We start from the raw sequence: 17,529 nt of genomic DNA, 5'->3' as shown, positions 1-17,529 counted from the left end.
CATTGTAATGCCACGAATGCAGAAAATAATACATATCTCACATATCTCATTTCTTAAAGGAACAGTCCCCTGTTTTTCCATACTGAGATATGTAACCTGAGCTTAGACGAGTTGATGCGTACCTGTCTGGTCTTTGTGCGTGCGCTCAGTCACGCAAAAAGACCAAAGATGTTGTTAGCATTTGGCCTCTCCCAGTATATTCCTATAGCTCCAAACGGGGTGAGGTTAGAAGTGACCATGCTCTTCCATGGGCACAAAGACCAGACAGGATGTACGTTTAATGCCAGTTTGAATCAAATGAAATGCTTTTCAAAGATAATTTACGACTTTTAATCTGCTGTGGAAACTGTCCCTAAACCGCTCCACTATCGTTACCATTTCCGATGAATGAGACAAATGCTGTGACATCATCTGCAAACCCAGTCGCTAGAAACAGCCCAGCAAAGCAACGTCCACAAACTCAGCTACACTAACACTGCACAGGTTGGGTATGTTCTTGTTTCATGAGGTAAAAGGTTCATTCTTGTGATTTTTCATGCAAAGCAGCTGCACAGTTACAGAGTCTACAATACTGCATTATCTGCACAGAGTATTAGTACCAGGAGGGTCCGTGAGTTCACATTTCGAGGTAAGAATGAGAAGATCCTAAATGTTATTGTACATTTTTCTTTTTTTACAAAGCAGGAATTTTCAAATAACATAGTGAGGCCGGGATGTGATGGGTAAAAGTGAGCCAGTGTGGAGGACAGGAGTGTGAATCACAGAGAGGCCAACACGCAAACAATGCTTTTGTCAACGCCAGACACTATCAGAGCTGGAACTTGGACATGGTCAAATATGACTCCAATAAAGGTTGCTCAGTCAAATCATCACTTTAGCCAAAGTCCCTGTTCATAAAAATGACTATTCAGAGTGAAAAGTACATAAGGTCAGTAACTGAGTAAATTTACTTCAGTGATTTAAGTAATCTGTACTTGCTACAAAATATGTGGCCAGCTGCTACTGCATATGCTTCTGTTTCTAATGTATAGCATTATCAAAAGTGACCACCAGAGGGTGCTGGAAGTGCGTCAGGAATCTACACAACGGGAGAAGAAGGGCAAACAATGTTTTTTTTAACACCACCAATACTACCAATAGTCAAATTGGTTCAAATCACTAATAAAGTTTAGGTTTGTTCTGCTCGTCCTGTTTTGCTGTGTGCAGTCGCGCTCTTAAAGATCGATCCAATACCGATACTGGGGGTTTGATATCGATACCAACCGATACCCCAAAACTCTCTAAAAGTGGCTGTTGTGAATAAAAAGGTGAACAGTGACGAGTGATTCTGTCAAGTCTTCTTGCAAATGTGACGTATCAACACATTTTCTACAAATAAAAGTCTTAAAAAAAGGATCACTACTTTTCTTCTGTAAATATCCTCGTCTACTTGAGCTGGTACCGTTAAATGACACCAGTATGGTATCGGGGACAAAAGCTTTGGTACAACTGGAATCAAAAAAGTAAAAGTATCAAAAGAAAAAAAAAAAATATATATATATCTTTAGCTCAACGTTTTGATGTTGTTCCAGGAACAAGATTTAAGGAGGTAACTTTGTTTAAAAGAAATCGTTTTTTTATGGAACAATTGAAAATTATTGTTGTGTTTCTGAATCTATATGACATATACAGTATATGACCTGGCCCTATCGGCTCCATGCCTCGGCCTTTAGGTTGGTCATAGGTTCTGTCCCAGCTGTGATTCATTGCCGCTAGCATTAGCATGCTGTCGCTATCAAACTTTTGCTTGCGTGGATAAACATAGCTAACTAAACACTAACTAAATCATTTAATGGTCTTTTAGAATGAGGAACATGTCCATGTTCACTTAGATTTATTTGGTGAAAGTTGTGTTTTTCAAAGGGCCAGAGCCAAAACCAGTTTGGAATTGATACTGTTTATCCAGGATCGGCTCCGATACCAGTATCGGATGGGTGTCTCCATAAGCACCCTAGTGGTTGATGGGCTTGACACATGGGAGGCCATGTAGCTCCTCTTCAATTCATTTCCAACAGAGCTACAGCGAGACGAGGCCAAGCTCCCCCCCCCCCCCCCCCCCCCCGCTATGAGACAGGCCACAGTCGTGCACGTGAACGTTTGCGCTCGTCCACATAGACGTGCGCACGTATGTGCTGGTTTTCACCGTGAGTTTTCGTTTGTCGCCTCCCGTGTGTCGAGCCCATCACTCCTGCTCCGTTGCTATGACTCCCACACACTCCAGTTAAACACGCTCTTACCATTTGTATGAAAAGATCATTTTATTTGGGTGAGAGACTGGGCTGGTCAGGATGGCCAGTTGGCCTCTAGCGCCCCCTGCAGGCTGTAATGGGAATGCTCTGTGACAGAACATGTCCACAGCTCCTTAGACGTGAACAAAAGCATCATTTCTCCACGTTACAATCGCGGGTGGGTTCGGGATCGGCAAACTGAAGTTGGGCAGGGCATTATACTGTATGTACCATAATATACTGCTCAGAAATCCATCCATAGTGTCTTTTCACTAGTGTCAAGTAAAGTGTAGTCAAGTTAATCTCTATATCGTCGATCTGGACATTTGGCCGCTGATAAAAGTGAAAGAGTGAGGCTATATAAAACTAGAAAAGTATCCATGAGTCCCCCGGGTTTGTACATGCCACATGTCCGTGTCTCAGAGCTTGATCCCGCCGGGCATGTACGTCTGGACCGGGGTGTGTGTGGAGGCGGGAGGGGCAGCGCGCGCTCTCCTCTGGCTCATCTGCAGGTTCTGAAGGTCCTCCAGCATCTCCTGGATGAGCGGCGGCATGGAGCCCGGGATCTCCATCTGCAGCGTCACCACGCGCTCGGCTCCTGCGGGGGGGCCACCACACTTACAGCACTGCACTCATGTCTCCCACTAACACGGGATACCCCCCCCCCCTCTTCTTTACCCTTGGCCTTTTCTCCATGAGCTTCATGAGGTCCTTGTCCCTGAAATGCTTTAACGTCTGTGAAGACCAAAGGAGCAGGAGATGAAGACCATTTCTGTGACGACATCGTGAAGCTCAAGGAGGAAATGTCCAAGTGTTTCATAAAATCATGAATGAGAATCTGCAATGGAAATAGTCTTAAACTAAAAGTAAAAAACAATACATGAAAAGCATTTCCAAACTGTACATCCCCACAGACTTTGGCAGCTGGCGTCTTCCCCAAAGGAAATGACCATATTTGGATTACAGAGCGTCACATGGACACTTGTGATTTCAGACAAAACCCAAAGTCATCAAATAAACATCGTAAAGGGAGGGTTAGGTCTGTTTTTTTGGCATTAACCTCTTACCCCCCGCCTTAACCCAGTGCATTCTCTCCAGTTCAGCTTTGAAAATGCAGTGCGGCAAAACATGACAACAAAGTGACAAAGAAGCAATAAAAGAGTGACAAAAATGTGTCAAAACATTGCTCCTGGCGTGTGTGGCGTGTTTACATGCATGAGACCCATGTATGTTCATTAATATACACTGTCCCGACCAAATAAACCAATAAATAAAAATAAAGAAATGAAAACGCCGGCATAAATGTGGCGAAACACGACAAAAAAGCGATGAAAACAAAACAAAAACACTTCAAAATGTGGCAAAAACGCAACAAAAAAGTTACGATCAGTTTTGTAGGCCTTAGCTTTCAAATGAGGCGTTATACTGTTGCTAAGAAACTTTTACATTTGGGTAAAGCCAAACTGGAGAAATGCGCTGGGTTAAGGCGAGAGGTTAAACCTCCACAAAGTGAGTGTGGAGGGTGAAGGTACCTCTGGCGCTGATGGTGCGCAGGTCGGTGATCTTCATCAGAGCTTTGGGGAACATGAGGGGCATGCTGGGTCGGCGTCTGCGCGAGTAGATCTTCAGCGCCTCCAGCAGCGGCTCCTGCAGAACCTCCACCTTCGACGGCTCCTCCAGGTCCTGCCGGTCTGAACGAGGAACACACGTCACAATGATGTAGTCTCAGAGGTGGACTCACAGCCTCTGTCTGAGCCACACGGCATCATGTTTTTTACTAAGGATTCTTTCACTTATATTATCATTACGAGTGAGAGGAGCTCTCTGATTGGTTAGAACCATAGAACCACTCGCCCTCTAACCAATCAGAGCGATACGGCTCTTCTTTTTTCTTTGCAGAAGTTTAGACAAGACCAAGACATTCCAGCAAAGCCTTGAGCATGTCTGGTGTTAAAATCTTAGTTGTAGTTCTTTCATTGAGTCACTAGGTGGCAGCTTTGCTCTTTGGATGTGATCACAGTCACTAGTTTGCTTGATTACAAAAAGCCAGTTTTCTCAGCTTTTTGGTCAGAAACCAGCATTTTGGGTGATTTCACCCAAACTTTCTATGGACGATTACTAAATGGAAAGAGGTACAAACAAACTTTTTTTTAGATGAAAGAAGAGAGTCTAATCTTTCTTTTGGTGGGTTTCGTGTTGACCTAGACCTACATTTTCTGTGGGTCTTGAAAAAAGAGTCAAAATCCTGAAAAACCTCTGGCAGTGGGGAGCTCTTTGATTTGAAAATGGCTGGCAGTCAGTGAGTTAAGGACTGACGCCGTGACTGTACATAAACATCACCAAGGTCTCTGTGAAGAGCCTCCTACAGCAAAACACGGCATGACCCACACCTAACCAAGAAAAACCAAGAGATAACTTCAGCCGAAATACAGGACTCTCTGAAAAACGGTTGTGTGGCGGTTTCAAGATGCACAATAATAAATGGGCTGCATGGCCAAGTCTCCAGACGAAAGACATTACTTCACAAATGCCACAAAGTATCCGCTTACAATATGCCAAACAGCACAGAGACAAGCCTCAACATTTCTGCAACAATATCATTTGGAATGATGAAACCAAAATGGGGCTTTTTGGCCATATCCATAAACAAATTACATTTGGAGGAGACAACAAGTCCTGTGATGAACAGTGAACATCCCTACAGTTTTGTTTGTTTGTTAACTTTATTGTCCCCGTAGGGAAATTTGTCCTCTGCATTTAACCCATCCTTCGATGCCGCTGGGGCGACCCGTAAGGAGCAGTGGCCGACGGCAGTGCCGCCCGGAGACCCATCTCCATGATGTGGAGCCAGGCTGATGGTCAGAATCCCCTGGCTGGAGGATTCACCTATTGCACATGTTTTTAGTGGTAGGGGAAACCAGAGTACCCGGAGGAAAGCTATGCAGACACGGGGAGAACATGCAAACTCCACACAGAAAGGCCCCGTCCTGGTGGGAATTGAACCCTGGACCTTCTAGCTGTGAAGCGGAGGCGCTAACCGCTGCGCTACCGTGCCGTGTGAAACATGGAGGTGGATCACTGATGTTTTGGGGATGTGTGAGCTTCAGGGAACTTGGTTCAAACTGATTTCAGGATGAAAGCAGCCTGTTATTAAAGAATACTGGAGGAAAAGTGTCTCTCATCAGCCTGGAAGCTGCACATGGGACGCACTTGGACGTTCAACATGACAACGATCCAAAGCACAAGGCCATGTCCGCCTCTCATTGGCTCCAGCAGAATAAAGTGAAGGTTCTGGAGTGTCCATCTCAGTCTCCTGACCTCCAATTTACAGGAACTGGAGGCTTTTTACCAAAAATAAATAATGGCCAGTTCTATCATCCGAGGAAATAAAGAGGCCCATCCACAACTACCACAAAAGAATCCAAGCTGTCAGAGTATTCAGTATTAACAACTGGGGTATGTAAACTTTAGATCAGGGTCATTTTGGTAGTTTAAATCATCATTAAGATTTTAAAAGAAAAAATTAGTTGTTGGAGCATAAATGGCTTTGCACAACCATTAACTGTGAGTCAAAAAAAAAAACGTGCTATCATTCATATTCTCTGAAAAATGGCCAAAAACAAAAACAAAAAAAATCATGATAAAAATCAAACATTCTGCCAGGGAATATAAACTACTGAGCACAACTGTATATAAAAAGAAATTAATTAACTTATTATCAAAATAGTAAGTATCAAAATACAAAATACATATACTCTTACTAAGAGTACATCTAGAAGTAAAAAGTACTGTGTGACAAAACCCCTGGCAAAAGTCCAGTTATTTCAAAAAGTAAATGCACATGTACTTGAGTAAATATGAGCCCTCTGTGTTTGCTTGAAAGGGTTGGATATTTAGTTTTTCGCTGTTTTAGCTCAATATTGCATTTTCTAACCAACAGGATAAAAACATAACACCCTCAGCGTGTTGCAGTACCTCCAGACACCAGGCAGATGGCGCTGAGCAGCCCGCTCTCCGTCTCGTCCATCTCCAGGGGCAGCAGCTGTCCGGCGAAGGTGAACACCTGGTCGGTGAGCGGCCCGAAGCCTGCGTTATGGATCTGCGTCCGCGTGAGAGTCAGGCCGTCGGAGAAGGTCATGGTGTCCTGGTCCGGAGTGTAGCGCGTGCAGATCCGCAAGATCTGCAACCGCAAAACACACACACACAAACACAACAGAGGAGCCAGTCAATACAATACTTTTGAAATATTCTGCATAGAATCTACTTGAAGAATGTCGCTTTCATTCAACGTATCCTGATATTTTCATAAACGCAGATTTTTCTACAGCCGTATAAAAAAACTATCTCTGTTTACACAATGAACTGATGACACAACGTTCCATCTCCATTTCAGCCATTGAGGCCTTTCTGGATCTGCAAACTGCTTGAAATCCAGCAGAAAGTTTATTTTTTTATCTCCCAGGCGAAGTGCCCAGACAAATCCTTTAAACAAATAAAAATACTTCTATGATAAGTCAAAATAATGTTCACAAACAGGGTGTTGCTTCCCTCGCACTGTAACAGATTGGTCAATTCATAAGACAGGTTTAAAAAACAACGGCAGTGATTGCACGTATTGTTACTATCTTCTTCTTACAGACAGATATAAAACACAACATACCTAAGATAGGCACCCAAAGGAAGCTTTTATGCCGAGTAAGTCCACTTTATGGCCTTTATTTAAAGGGACTATACAGAGTTTTCCTCCCCCTACATGTTCCACAATGTCCTAATGTGTAGAATGAGCCCAGACCTGTTCACCACAACTGCCTCTAAAATCCTGCACTGTCACTCAAAAAGTTGTTACTTCAGGTCCAAAGTGCCGTCATGCACAAGCTTAATATAGAAGCTGCAGTTACACGTATGACCTGAGGTGGCAGTAGTGAGCATAAAATGGCCAACTTGCATCTCGCCCCTTTAAGGAAAATGATGTGGAAGTTGAGTTTAAGAATTTGGTGCCAGTGCAGCCGATAACCCGACCTGAGCAACGCCCACAGTGTCCCTGTTCTTACAGACAAAACCAGATCCGTTCATCTGTGCTCACAAACGGTTTCAGATTAGTTTAACAGGGCTGTCGATGCACAAAACAAGACTTTGACAACATTTAATGACAATGAAAATATTGTCTTTGAATGAACAGTTGATGGAGACATGACCAAACATTTCTGCCTCGGTCAGTGGTTCTCAACCTGGGGCCTGGGTGAGATCATGTGAAAGGCTCCTGTTCTATGTATTTTGAGAGGATTGAGAAACACTGACTGCAGGTAGAACAATATTCTTTACAAACAACAAATCTAGCGTATGTGCACACTAAAGTCAATCTTCTTTTAAATTACAAATCGAGTTCCAATTGCAAGTGAGATTTTCTCCAATTGAAGCTCGGTTATAATAGTTTTTTGTTCCACTGTATTTGATAAATCTATACATAAGAATGTAAAGAGCATGAAAAGAGTGCGTACCAGGATGTCGAGGCAGGCGGCTTTGAGCAGTGTGATCTGGTCAGCGATGGTGAGGCCGGTGAAGCCGGGCACACGCTTGGCGAACTCCACCACTTTGATGATGCACTTCGTGGCCAGTTCACTGAACTTGTCCCACAGGCCCAGGTCCAGCTGGATCCTCTGCTCCGCATTCGACTTCTGTAGCAACAAATCAAAGACCCAAAGGTGTGTTTCAACCGTTCTGCAGCCAGCGACGTGTAGCACACTCAACATAAAGCTGCCTTCATCAGGGTTCCATGTATTTGTATGAGAAACCATCTTCTCCTGATAATCACAGCAAAAGAGAGACTTGAAGGTCATTTTATTATAGTGAGACACTGCAGGCGAAAAGGGAAAAGGTTTGATGTCATTTTATGTGTAAAATAATAATGTCCATCCTATTAGAACTATTTCTGCAAGGTTGGCAGTGTGCAGGAATGTTTATGTTCCATTCATGAACACTTGGATTCCCTCATCTCCTACGCACCTGCCTTAATTCATTGATGTGTTTTCTCCTATTTTATGTCATTTCATGTAAAACAAGCATTTTAATAAGCCAGCAATAACATGTAAATAGAGCAATATAGTTGTATAGTTATAGTTTCATTTTGAAACTATAACTACACTCTTTCTAAAGAAGTATGTGGCAGAGTGACAGACCGGCTCAGACGAACCCAAAGTCAAATCTCATTATTTGATCTGTATTTATATTGCCATATCCCTAGTTCAAAGCTCAATAAATCACATTGGAATCAGACATGGAAAAATGCTTCTGAAAAACCTTCCAAAAGTCGTAACCTGTAAAGTGTGGAGTCCGTAGGAGCGACTGAAGTGGTGATGTCGTTGCATGAGGAACAAAAACCTCATTTGCAGCAGTGTTAATTTTGTCTTAATTTTAGTCAAAGTGATATTTTTACGACTAAAATTGGACTAAAGCTAAATTAAAAGTTTCTCATGAGACTAAAACTACGACTAAAATGTCCAGATATTTTAGTCGACTAAAATCAGACTAAATAAAAATGAAAAGGAGAGACTAAAATCATCCAAACTTCTATTGATCGTCTGAAAGAGCCTCAGATCATGTAAATTCTCTGTTAAAGGATCAGCTCTGAGCTTTGTTCATGTGGAGCAGCTCCATGAAGCAGAGGAACAACATTAAATATGATTATAATGAATATTATAAATGTCCACTAAATTAGTCTTAAATTTAGTCGACTAAATTTACCTGCAATTTTAGTCGACTAAAACTAGACTAAAATTTAAACGATTTTTTTGACTAAATCTCGACTAAAATTAACTTACATTTTAGTCAAGAGACTAAGACTAAAACTAAATTAAAATATGTCAAAATTAACACTGATTTGCAGAAAATGGCCCGGAACTTTTGAAACGTGTGCACAAGTGTGTTTGTGTTCCCGCGGACTTTAGCGGCTGACGTCTTCAGCTGCGTACACACCAAACGCTTGTCAGGCGTCAAAAACGCGTCTAGAGCCTGCAGTTAGACGCTTGTGCTGACCTGAAGTCAGACGCTTGTCACAAATGTCACCGAGCTGTGGCCGTTCGTGTGTTCGTAGCTACAACCGGCGTCCTCGAGGCCCAAACACTTTCCCAGCGCAGATTCAGCCACTGAGGGAAGTTTTCTCGTCGCCGCCTTTAGTCCTGGGTGTTTTGGTAAAGAAACACTGAAGTGTGTCGTTGTCCCAGAGCTGCTGTAGCTCCGGTTCACAATGAAGCGAACCCTCCGTGACTTGTTTACGGCAGAGCATCGGCCCCGATGGCTCAGCCACAACGTCACTGACGCTCACAAATTTCTTCAAAAGGTTCAACATTTTCCAACTAGCTTATCATGTGCGAAAAGCTTCAAAACGCTCCCCGAGGCGCGTCCTCCATGTATTTTCACCTGAAGCTTGGCCGCGTTTGGTGTGAACGCACCTTTCGACAAAATACATGAACATATTTGCATCCAGACTGTTGTCGGGGGGATTCCGTCCTACACATGGATACCAAACAAACACAGTGGTCAATGTGGAGATACTTATCTAGTTTCCGTCCTTTACATTTGTACGATGCTTATTTTATGGCGTGTTGTCGCGAGGCGGAGCTATCCAGGAAGTAACTACAACATCTCTTCACAAAGCTGACTTTCCCGCACACATTCATTCACAAATATTCACATGTTTTATATCCACGTGTCCTGACGACTCCCGAGAGGAAACTATAATCCAAATATAAGATAAGATAAGATAAGATAAGATGATACTTTATTGATCTCACAGATGGAGAAATTGCATTCGATGAGAGAGCATCCGGCAGCAGCACCCATTCAGTGGCACCACTCTTTTTTTTCTTTGGTGAAAGATGGTTGTGTCGCGGCCGCCATCTTCACTGTTTTGGTCACAGGAGGAGCACTGGTTGATGGGAAATCCGTAGACGATGACCACGGCGGTGGAGCTCTTGTGCTTGGCCACGATGTTCTTGGCCACACAGGTGTAGTTGGCCGTGTGGGACAGACGCGCCTGCTTGATGATCAGGTGGTTCACGGTGATGTAGAAGTTCCTGTCCTCGGCCGGGTCCATGATCTCGTTGTCCTTCAGCCACTCCACCCGCATAACCTTGGAGGATGGAGAAACTGTAGCTGCCCTCTGTCTCCTCTGATCATCTGAAACGGTGCACCGCCTCCTGGGCTTGTCCCCGTCTCAGAGCGTGGTGTCCTGCACTGGTCAGCTCCACCTCGTCCTTCCTCTTCCTCCTGCACAGCTCCCTCCACAGTCTATCACCATCTCCTCGTTGTTTCCTTTTGTTGTTTCCTGTAGCTCCTCTTGTGACGCCTCCTCCGTGCTGCAGGTGTGGGGGCTCTTGGTGCCTCTTCACTGTTCAGTGTCTCAGAAGAAGATGTTTGTAGATCTCAAATGGGTTTAGCTGATAAGCTAGCAGTTTTGGACTCTCAGGCTGTATCCGAATGTCCACACTATTCCCTATACAGTGCACTATATAGTGCTCACGCCATTTTGTAGGGGTCTCCGAATGTCCAGAGAGAAAAAAGTAGTGCACTCGAAATTTCCCACAATGCATCTCGAAAAGTAGTGGGCATAGATGGTCACTAAACGGGTCAATATAGACCACAATGCATTGCGAGAGTCGGAGAAGAGCCTGACAGAGACAGGTCTTTGAACTAAACAACCCGACTGGATGAAATCAGCTTTCAGTCATGTGTTTGTATTTCTCATGAATAAACGACCAAAATATAACCGGTTACGGTGAAAAGATGCTAACGTTAGCTGCTAACCTTTAGCTTGAGCTGTTAAATGACCGACAGCTTCCTCTCGAATAATCCAAGCCATTCATGTAAAATCCATGTGAAGTAAAAGCGTATCTGTCTCGTATTTATCCATAAATATTCCACTGTCTCATGGTTGGTCTTTATCGCAGAAATACTTTATTCCCGGAGTTTCGCGAACTTTTAGCAGATGTAGTGACTCAATCTGCAGGCGCTTCGGACACCTACCTGTGACCTACTTTCGGCGTCTCTGAGCTAACGCTGGGGTGACTTTTTTTTCTTTTCTTTCTTTTTGGTGATGATTGTAACGCCTGTAAAGGTGCCAAAACAGTCGTCCTGTTTCATAAAATAAACGTTTGTAACAATAAATAAAATAAAAAAATTCTGCACGCCGCAGCGCGCCTGACGTCACGCAGCGCGGAGAAAGTAGTGGCTTGTGTCCGAATCGCCAACAGAATCAGTGACTATATAATCCAGGGCTGGACTGGCCATCGGGAGATTCGGGAGTTTTCCCGATGGGCCGACGTACTTTTGGGCCGATTGGGCCAGTCAGATCGAGATAAGGCCCGTGATTTCCTTTCACCGGCCCACAATTAGCGTGAAGAGCCATCACAGTCTCTATCCTTACGTAGATGCAATTACACAATTCCTCCACTAGAGGGATGTGACACTTTTTATACCCCCCTAGTGGCGCTTTCTTGAGTCATGGTTCACAGATAATCTCGTAAAATGAGCAATGAGCCTCTGGGACATAACACTCATGCCCCTCACATTGCTAATATAAGAGGAAATAGTTTATTGTAACTCCCTCCAGGACCCACAGAACCTTAGACCTCTATTTTTTATACATTTTAGACAAATGTTTGCATAGAAGTGCATGCTGGGAGTTGTCAGGTGACTCCGTCTTGTCCCTCGTCATTAGTGCACGCAGTTTGGAAATCTTGTTTCCATTAAAAGGATTTACAATGTTTGGCCTTTTTGGGATTTCTATTCTCATTCCACACCTCTATAACTCTGTGGTGAGTTTTACCATTTTATCTTCAATCCACATTGGTCGGTTTTGAGAAGTTTATTTGTGTTGCAGTATCGAGAGGAATTTCATTAACGGAACGCACATTTTAAGATTGTTTAGTCATTTTACAAAAGTTCCATCAAATTGTAAATGACAAGATGAAAGTGTTGAGTGCTATGAGGTGTTAGCTTGAATTCGGCAGAAACAAAATGCAACTATTGTCCTCGATTCGTAGCTTATACTGTTTTAGTTCAAGCCAAGGGCTTATTGTTTTGCTCATCACCTTGACCATTGCATTGAATATGACTGTTTTTTGTTTTTTTAGAGGGCCGGTCTTGACCCAAAAGTCCCGGGCCGATTTTTTCTGCCAGTCCAGCCCTGATATAGTCGACTATATAGTGCGGGCCTATGTAGAGAATGAGGGGTTAGGGAATAGGGTGGACATTCGGATACAGCCTCAAAGTAAACAAATCCACCAAACCTCCACAAAAACACGGTAAAGACGTACAAAAGTATCCAGAAAAACAACGTGGTTCACTGAAAAAGGCAAACAATTCAGCTGCACCAGGAGAGAGGGAGGTCACTTCCTGTTTTCACGTCGCCATGGCATCCTTTTGCCATGGCGACGTGGCCATGGTCATTTCCTTTCTGGGAGCCACCTGTAGAGAAGACCAATGTTCTCGCGCACACGTTACAAAACTTTAGGGCTGGTTTTCTCAAAATGAGGTTTGTGCTCCACTCATGCGCCGACCACCACTTCAGTCGCTCCTACGGACTCCACACTTTACAGGTTTTTTTCTTTTCTCTTAACCCACCTGGACCGAGCACATTTTCATCACATTTGCATCAAAATAACACAAAATAGAACAATACTGACAGCGGTGTACTACACAGACACTGACTGTACTACACAGGCACTGACCGTGGTGTACTACACAGGCACTGACCGCGGTGTACTACACAGACACTGACCGCGGTGTACTACACAGACACTGACCGTGTTGTACTACACAGACACTGACTGTACTACACAGGCACTGACCGCGGTGTACTACACAGGCACTGACCGCGGTGTACTACACAGACACTGACCGTGGTGTACTACACAGACCCTGACCGTGGTGTACTACACAGGCACTGACCGTAGTGTACTACACAGGCACTGACCGCGGTGTACTACACAGGCACTGACCGCGGTGTACTACACAGACACTGACCGTGGTGTACTACACAGACCCTGACCGTGGTGTACTACACAGACACTGACCGTGGTGTACTACACAGACACTGACTGTACTACACAGACACTGACTGTACTACACAGACACTGACCGTGGTGTACTACACAGGCACTGACCGCGGTGTACTACACAGGCACTGACCGTGTTGTACTACACAGACACTGACTGTACTACACAGGCACTGACCGCGGTGTACTACACAGACACTGACCGTGGTGTACTACACAGGCACTGACCGCGGTGTACTACACAGGCACTGACCGCGGTGTACTACACAGACACTGACCGTGGTGTACTACACAGACACTGACCGCGGTGTACTACACAGGCACTGACCGCGGTGTACTACACAGGCACTGACCGCGGTGTACTACACAGACACTGACCGTGGTGTACTACACAGACACTGACCGCGGTGTACTACAGACACTGACCGTGGTGTACTACAGACACTGACCGTGGTGTACTACACAGACACTGACCGCGGTGTACTACAGACACTGACCGCGGTGTACTACACAGACACTGACCGTGTTGTACTACACAGACACTGACCGCGGTGTACTACAGACACTGACCGCGGTGTACTACAGACACTGACCGTGGTGTACTACAGACACTGACCGTGGTGTACTACACAGACACTGACCGTGGTGTACTACACAGACACTGACCGTGGTGTACTACACAGACACTGACCGCGGTGTACTACACAGACACTGACTGTACTACACAGACACTGACCGTGGTGTACTACACAGACACTGACCGTGGTGTACTACACAGGCACTGACCGCGGTGTACTACACAGACACTGACCGTGTTGTACTACACAGACACTGACCGTGGTGAACTACACAGACACTGACCGCGGTGTACTACACAGACACTGACCGTGGTGTACTACACAGACACTGACCGTGTTGTACTACACAGGCACTGACCGTGGTGTACTACAGACACTGACCGTGGTGTACTACACAGACACTGACCGTGGTGTACTACACAGGCACTGACCGCGGTGTACTACACAGACCCTGACCGTGGTGTACTACACAGACACTGACCGCGGTGTACTACACAGACACTGACCGCGGTGTACTACACAGGCACTGACCGCGGTGTACTACACAGACCCTGACCGTGGTGTACTACAGACACTGACCATGGTGTACTACACAGACACTGACCGTGGTGAACTACACAGACACTGACTGTGGTGAACTACACAGACACTGACCGTGGTGTACTACACAGACACTGACCGTGGTGAACTACACAGACACTGACCGTGGTGTACTACACAGACACTGACCGCGGTGAACTACACAGACACTGACTGTGGTGAACTACACAGACACTGACCGTGGTGAACTACACAGACACTGACTGTGGTGAACTACACAGACACTGACTGTGGTGTACTACACAGACACTGACCGTGGTGTACTACACAGACACTGACTGTGGTGAACTACACAGACACTGACCGTGGTGAACTACACAGACACTGACCGCGGTGTACTACACAGACACTGACCGTGGTGTACTACACAGACACTGACTGTGGTGAACTACACAGACACTGACCGTGGTGAACTACACAGACACTGACCGTGGTGTACTACACAGACACTGACCGTGGTGAACTACACAGACACTGACCGTGGTGTACTACACAGACACTGACCGCGGTGAACTACACAGACACTGACTGTGGTGAACTACACAGACACTGACCGTGGTGAACTACACAGACACTGACTGTGGTGAACTACACAGACACTGACTGTGGTGTACTACACAGACACTGACCGTGGTGTACTACACAGACACTGACTGTGGTGAACTACACAGACACTGACCGCGGTGTACTACACAGACACTGACCGTGGTGTACTACACAGACACTGACCGTGTTGTACTACACAGGCACTGACCGTGGTGTACTACAGACACTGACCGTGGTGTACTACAGACACTGACCGTGGTGTACTACACAGACACTGACCGTGGTGAACTACACAGGCACTGACCGCGGTGTACTACACAGACACTGACCGTGGTGTACTACACAGACACTGACCGCGGTGTACTACACAGGCACTGACCGTGGTGTACTACACAGACACTGACCGTGGTGTACTACACAGACACTGACTGTACTACACAGACACTGACCGGGGTGTACTACAGACACTGACTGCGGTGTACTACACAGGCACTGACCGTGGTGTACTACACAGGCACTGACCGTGGTGTACTACACAGACACTGACCGTGGTGTACTACACAGGCACTGACCGTGGTGTACTACACAGACACTGACCGTGGTGTACTACACAGACACTGACCGCGGTGTACTACAGACACTGACCGTGGTGTACTACACAGACACTGACTGTACTACAGACACTGACCGTGGTGTACTACAGACACTGACCGTGGTGTACTACACAGACACTGACCGTGGTGTACTACAGACACTGACCGTGGTGTACTACACAGGCACTGACCGCGGTGTACTACACAGGCACTGACCGTGGTGTACTACACAGACACTGACCGTGGTGTACTACACAGGCACTGACCGTGGTGTACTTGCCCAGCTGGCACAGCGAGGGGAAGGTCTCTCTGTGGGCTTTGCAGATCTTCTCCACGATGAGCCCCAGCTCGGCCGTCAGCTCGTACGTCTCCATGATGGTCATCTTCACCGCCTCCTTCTGAGCCTTGCGCTTGTTCCGGTCGTTTCTCACCGCTAACCAAACACAAAACACACAGTAACGTGAATACTCCCTGTTGGACACTTCTGCTCACGCCCTTTTCTGTCAACTTTGACTATTCTTGATTTGAATTCTACTTTCTACAGAGTGAAGCGATGCCATTTTAAAGCCCAAAAAACAACCATGTAATGTTGCTATAGATGCTATAGATGTCCATCATATGTGTCTGCATGTAGTCATAGCCAATCATAATCAATTGTATCCTATTGTATGTGAGCCAAACACTGTTCTTCTTTTAAAATAAACTTTGGAGCTGAGCTACTTAACACGGTCTAAAGCTTGACGGAAAGATGGCATTGCATCTGCTGCTGTCATGTTGGATCTGTAAACAAACTACAAGCTTCCATCTGTCGAATAGTCCGTCCCTCGCCGTTCTGTGATTGGTCCCCAAATCCATGCCATGGCCTCCACGCTGCCGAGCCGTTCGAAATAATTAAAGCATGCAAGCAGCATGGGTATTACCAGGCTAGTCCTTCTCATGGCCCGTTTTCCAATATGAAGTGAGCCAAAAAAAGCACAGGGTGGGAGAGGGTTGCCAGGTCGGTGGTTTTCCCACAGAATTGGGCCTTTTTTTAAAGGGACTGGATGCAAGTCGGCCATTTTTATACTCACTACTGCCACCTCACGTCTTATGCATAACTGCAGCTTCTATATCAAGCTCGTGCATGACGGCACTTCAGTGCAGGATTTTAGAGGCAGTTGTGGTGAACAGGTCTGAGCTCATTCTACACATTAGGACATGGTGGAACATGTAGGGGGAGGAAAATACTTCATTTTAACATTTTTTAACTCCGTATAGTCCCTTTATGTTTTTCCGCGGGTGAAAACAAGAATCCACGGTTTTCCTGGAGGGGTTATTTATAAACTTCAGGCATGATATCAGGGCAAATAAATGCAGACAGGATGAAACATTAGGCTTTTGTTCTGGGGCAATGGGGGAAAAACAGGGGTACTGCACACCACCAGATCTCATTATATATTCCATAGTATTTCAGATGCTCTTGGGCGGGTTAGGCTGCTGAGACCAACCCTGGCGTGGGGAGCACTTGCATTATACTTCAAGTACAACTTTGACACCCGGGCATAGAGGTAGTTATGTAGCCTAAGCTAGCCACAAAACTCACTTTTCTCCTTATTGTTAAAAAGGGTGGAGATTAATGTTATTGTACGTATTAATGACTGTTTCTTTGGACAGTGTTTCTAAAAAAGCGGGCTCCATGACTGCAGGTCAAATACATTGAAATACTCCAGGGCCTGGTTCACGGGCCGCAAACGCAAAAGTCAGTGATCTACTTTTACTGCTCTGTCATTACCACTGCGCTTCATTTCTATACATTAATCTAGTTTCACAAGATGTTCCAGCCATTTAATGAAGGTGTTAAAGATGAAATACCTTTCTCGTTTGTCAGTATTTAACCGAGTATTAACCGCTA

General features: G+C 45.3%; 2 protein-coding genes across 3 annotated transcripts in view; one reads left to right on the top strand and one right to left on the bottom strand.

Annotated features, from left to right (window-relative positions):
- Positions 1-17,529, top strand: part of znf385d (zinc finger protein 385D) — a 465,630-nt gene that overhangs the window by 28,197 nt on the left and 419,904 nt on the right. The window lies entirely within an intron of this gene.
- The window catches only part of LOC306967283 (retinoic acid receptor beta-like), a 31,435-nt gene continuing 16,407 nt past the window's right edge, over positions 2,502-17,529 (bottom strand). The window contains exons 4-8 of one of the 2 annotated variants that reach the window (XM_079562253.1): positions 15,905-16,064; positions 7,766-7,942; positions 6,243-6,447; positions 3,800-3,958; positions 2,502-2,865 (exon numbers count right to left, since the gene is read on the bottom strand). In XM_079562253.1, the coding sequence (XP_079418379.1) occupies positions 2,687-2,865; positions 3,800-3,958; positions 6,243-6,447; positions 7,766-7,942; positions 15,905-16,064 (880 nt within the window). In that variant the 3' untranslated portion in view covers positions 2,502-2,686. Of the gene's footprint in view, positions 2,866-3,799; positions 3,959-6,242; positions 6,448-7,765; positions 7,943-15,904; positions 16,072-17,529 lie in introns of both variants that reach the window. The other variant, XM_079562252.1, reaches the window with a different exon arrangement.

The sequence above is a fragment of the Gobius niger genome, assembly GCF_951799975.1.
Source record: "Gobius niger genome assembly, chromosome: 8".
Taxonomy (NCBI): Eukaryota; Metazoa; Chordata; class Actinopteri; order Gobiiformes; family Gobiidae; genus Gobius; species Gobius niger.
The sequence above is the reverse complement of the archived record's forward strand: the minus strand, read 5'-3'. Positions and strand labels throughout refer to the sequence as shown.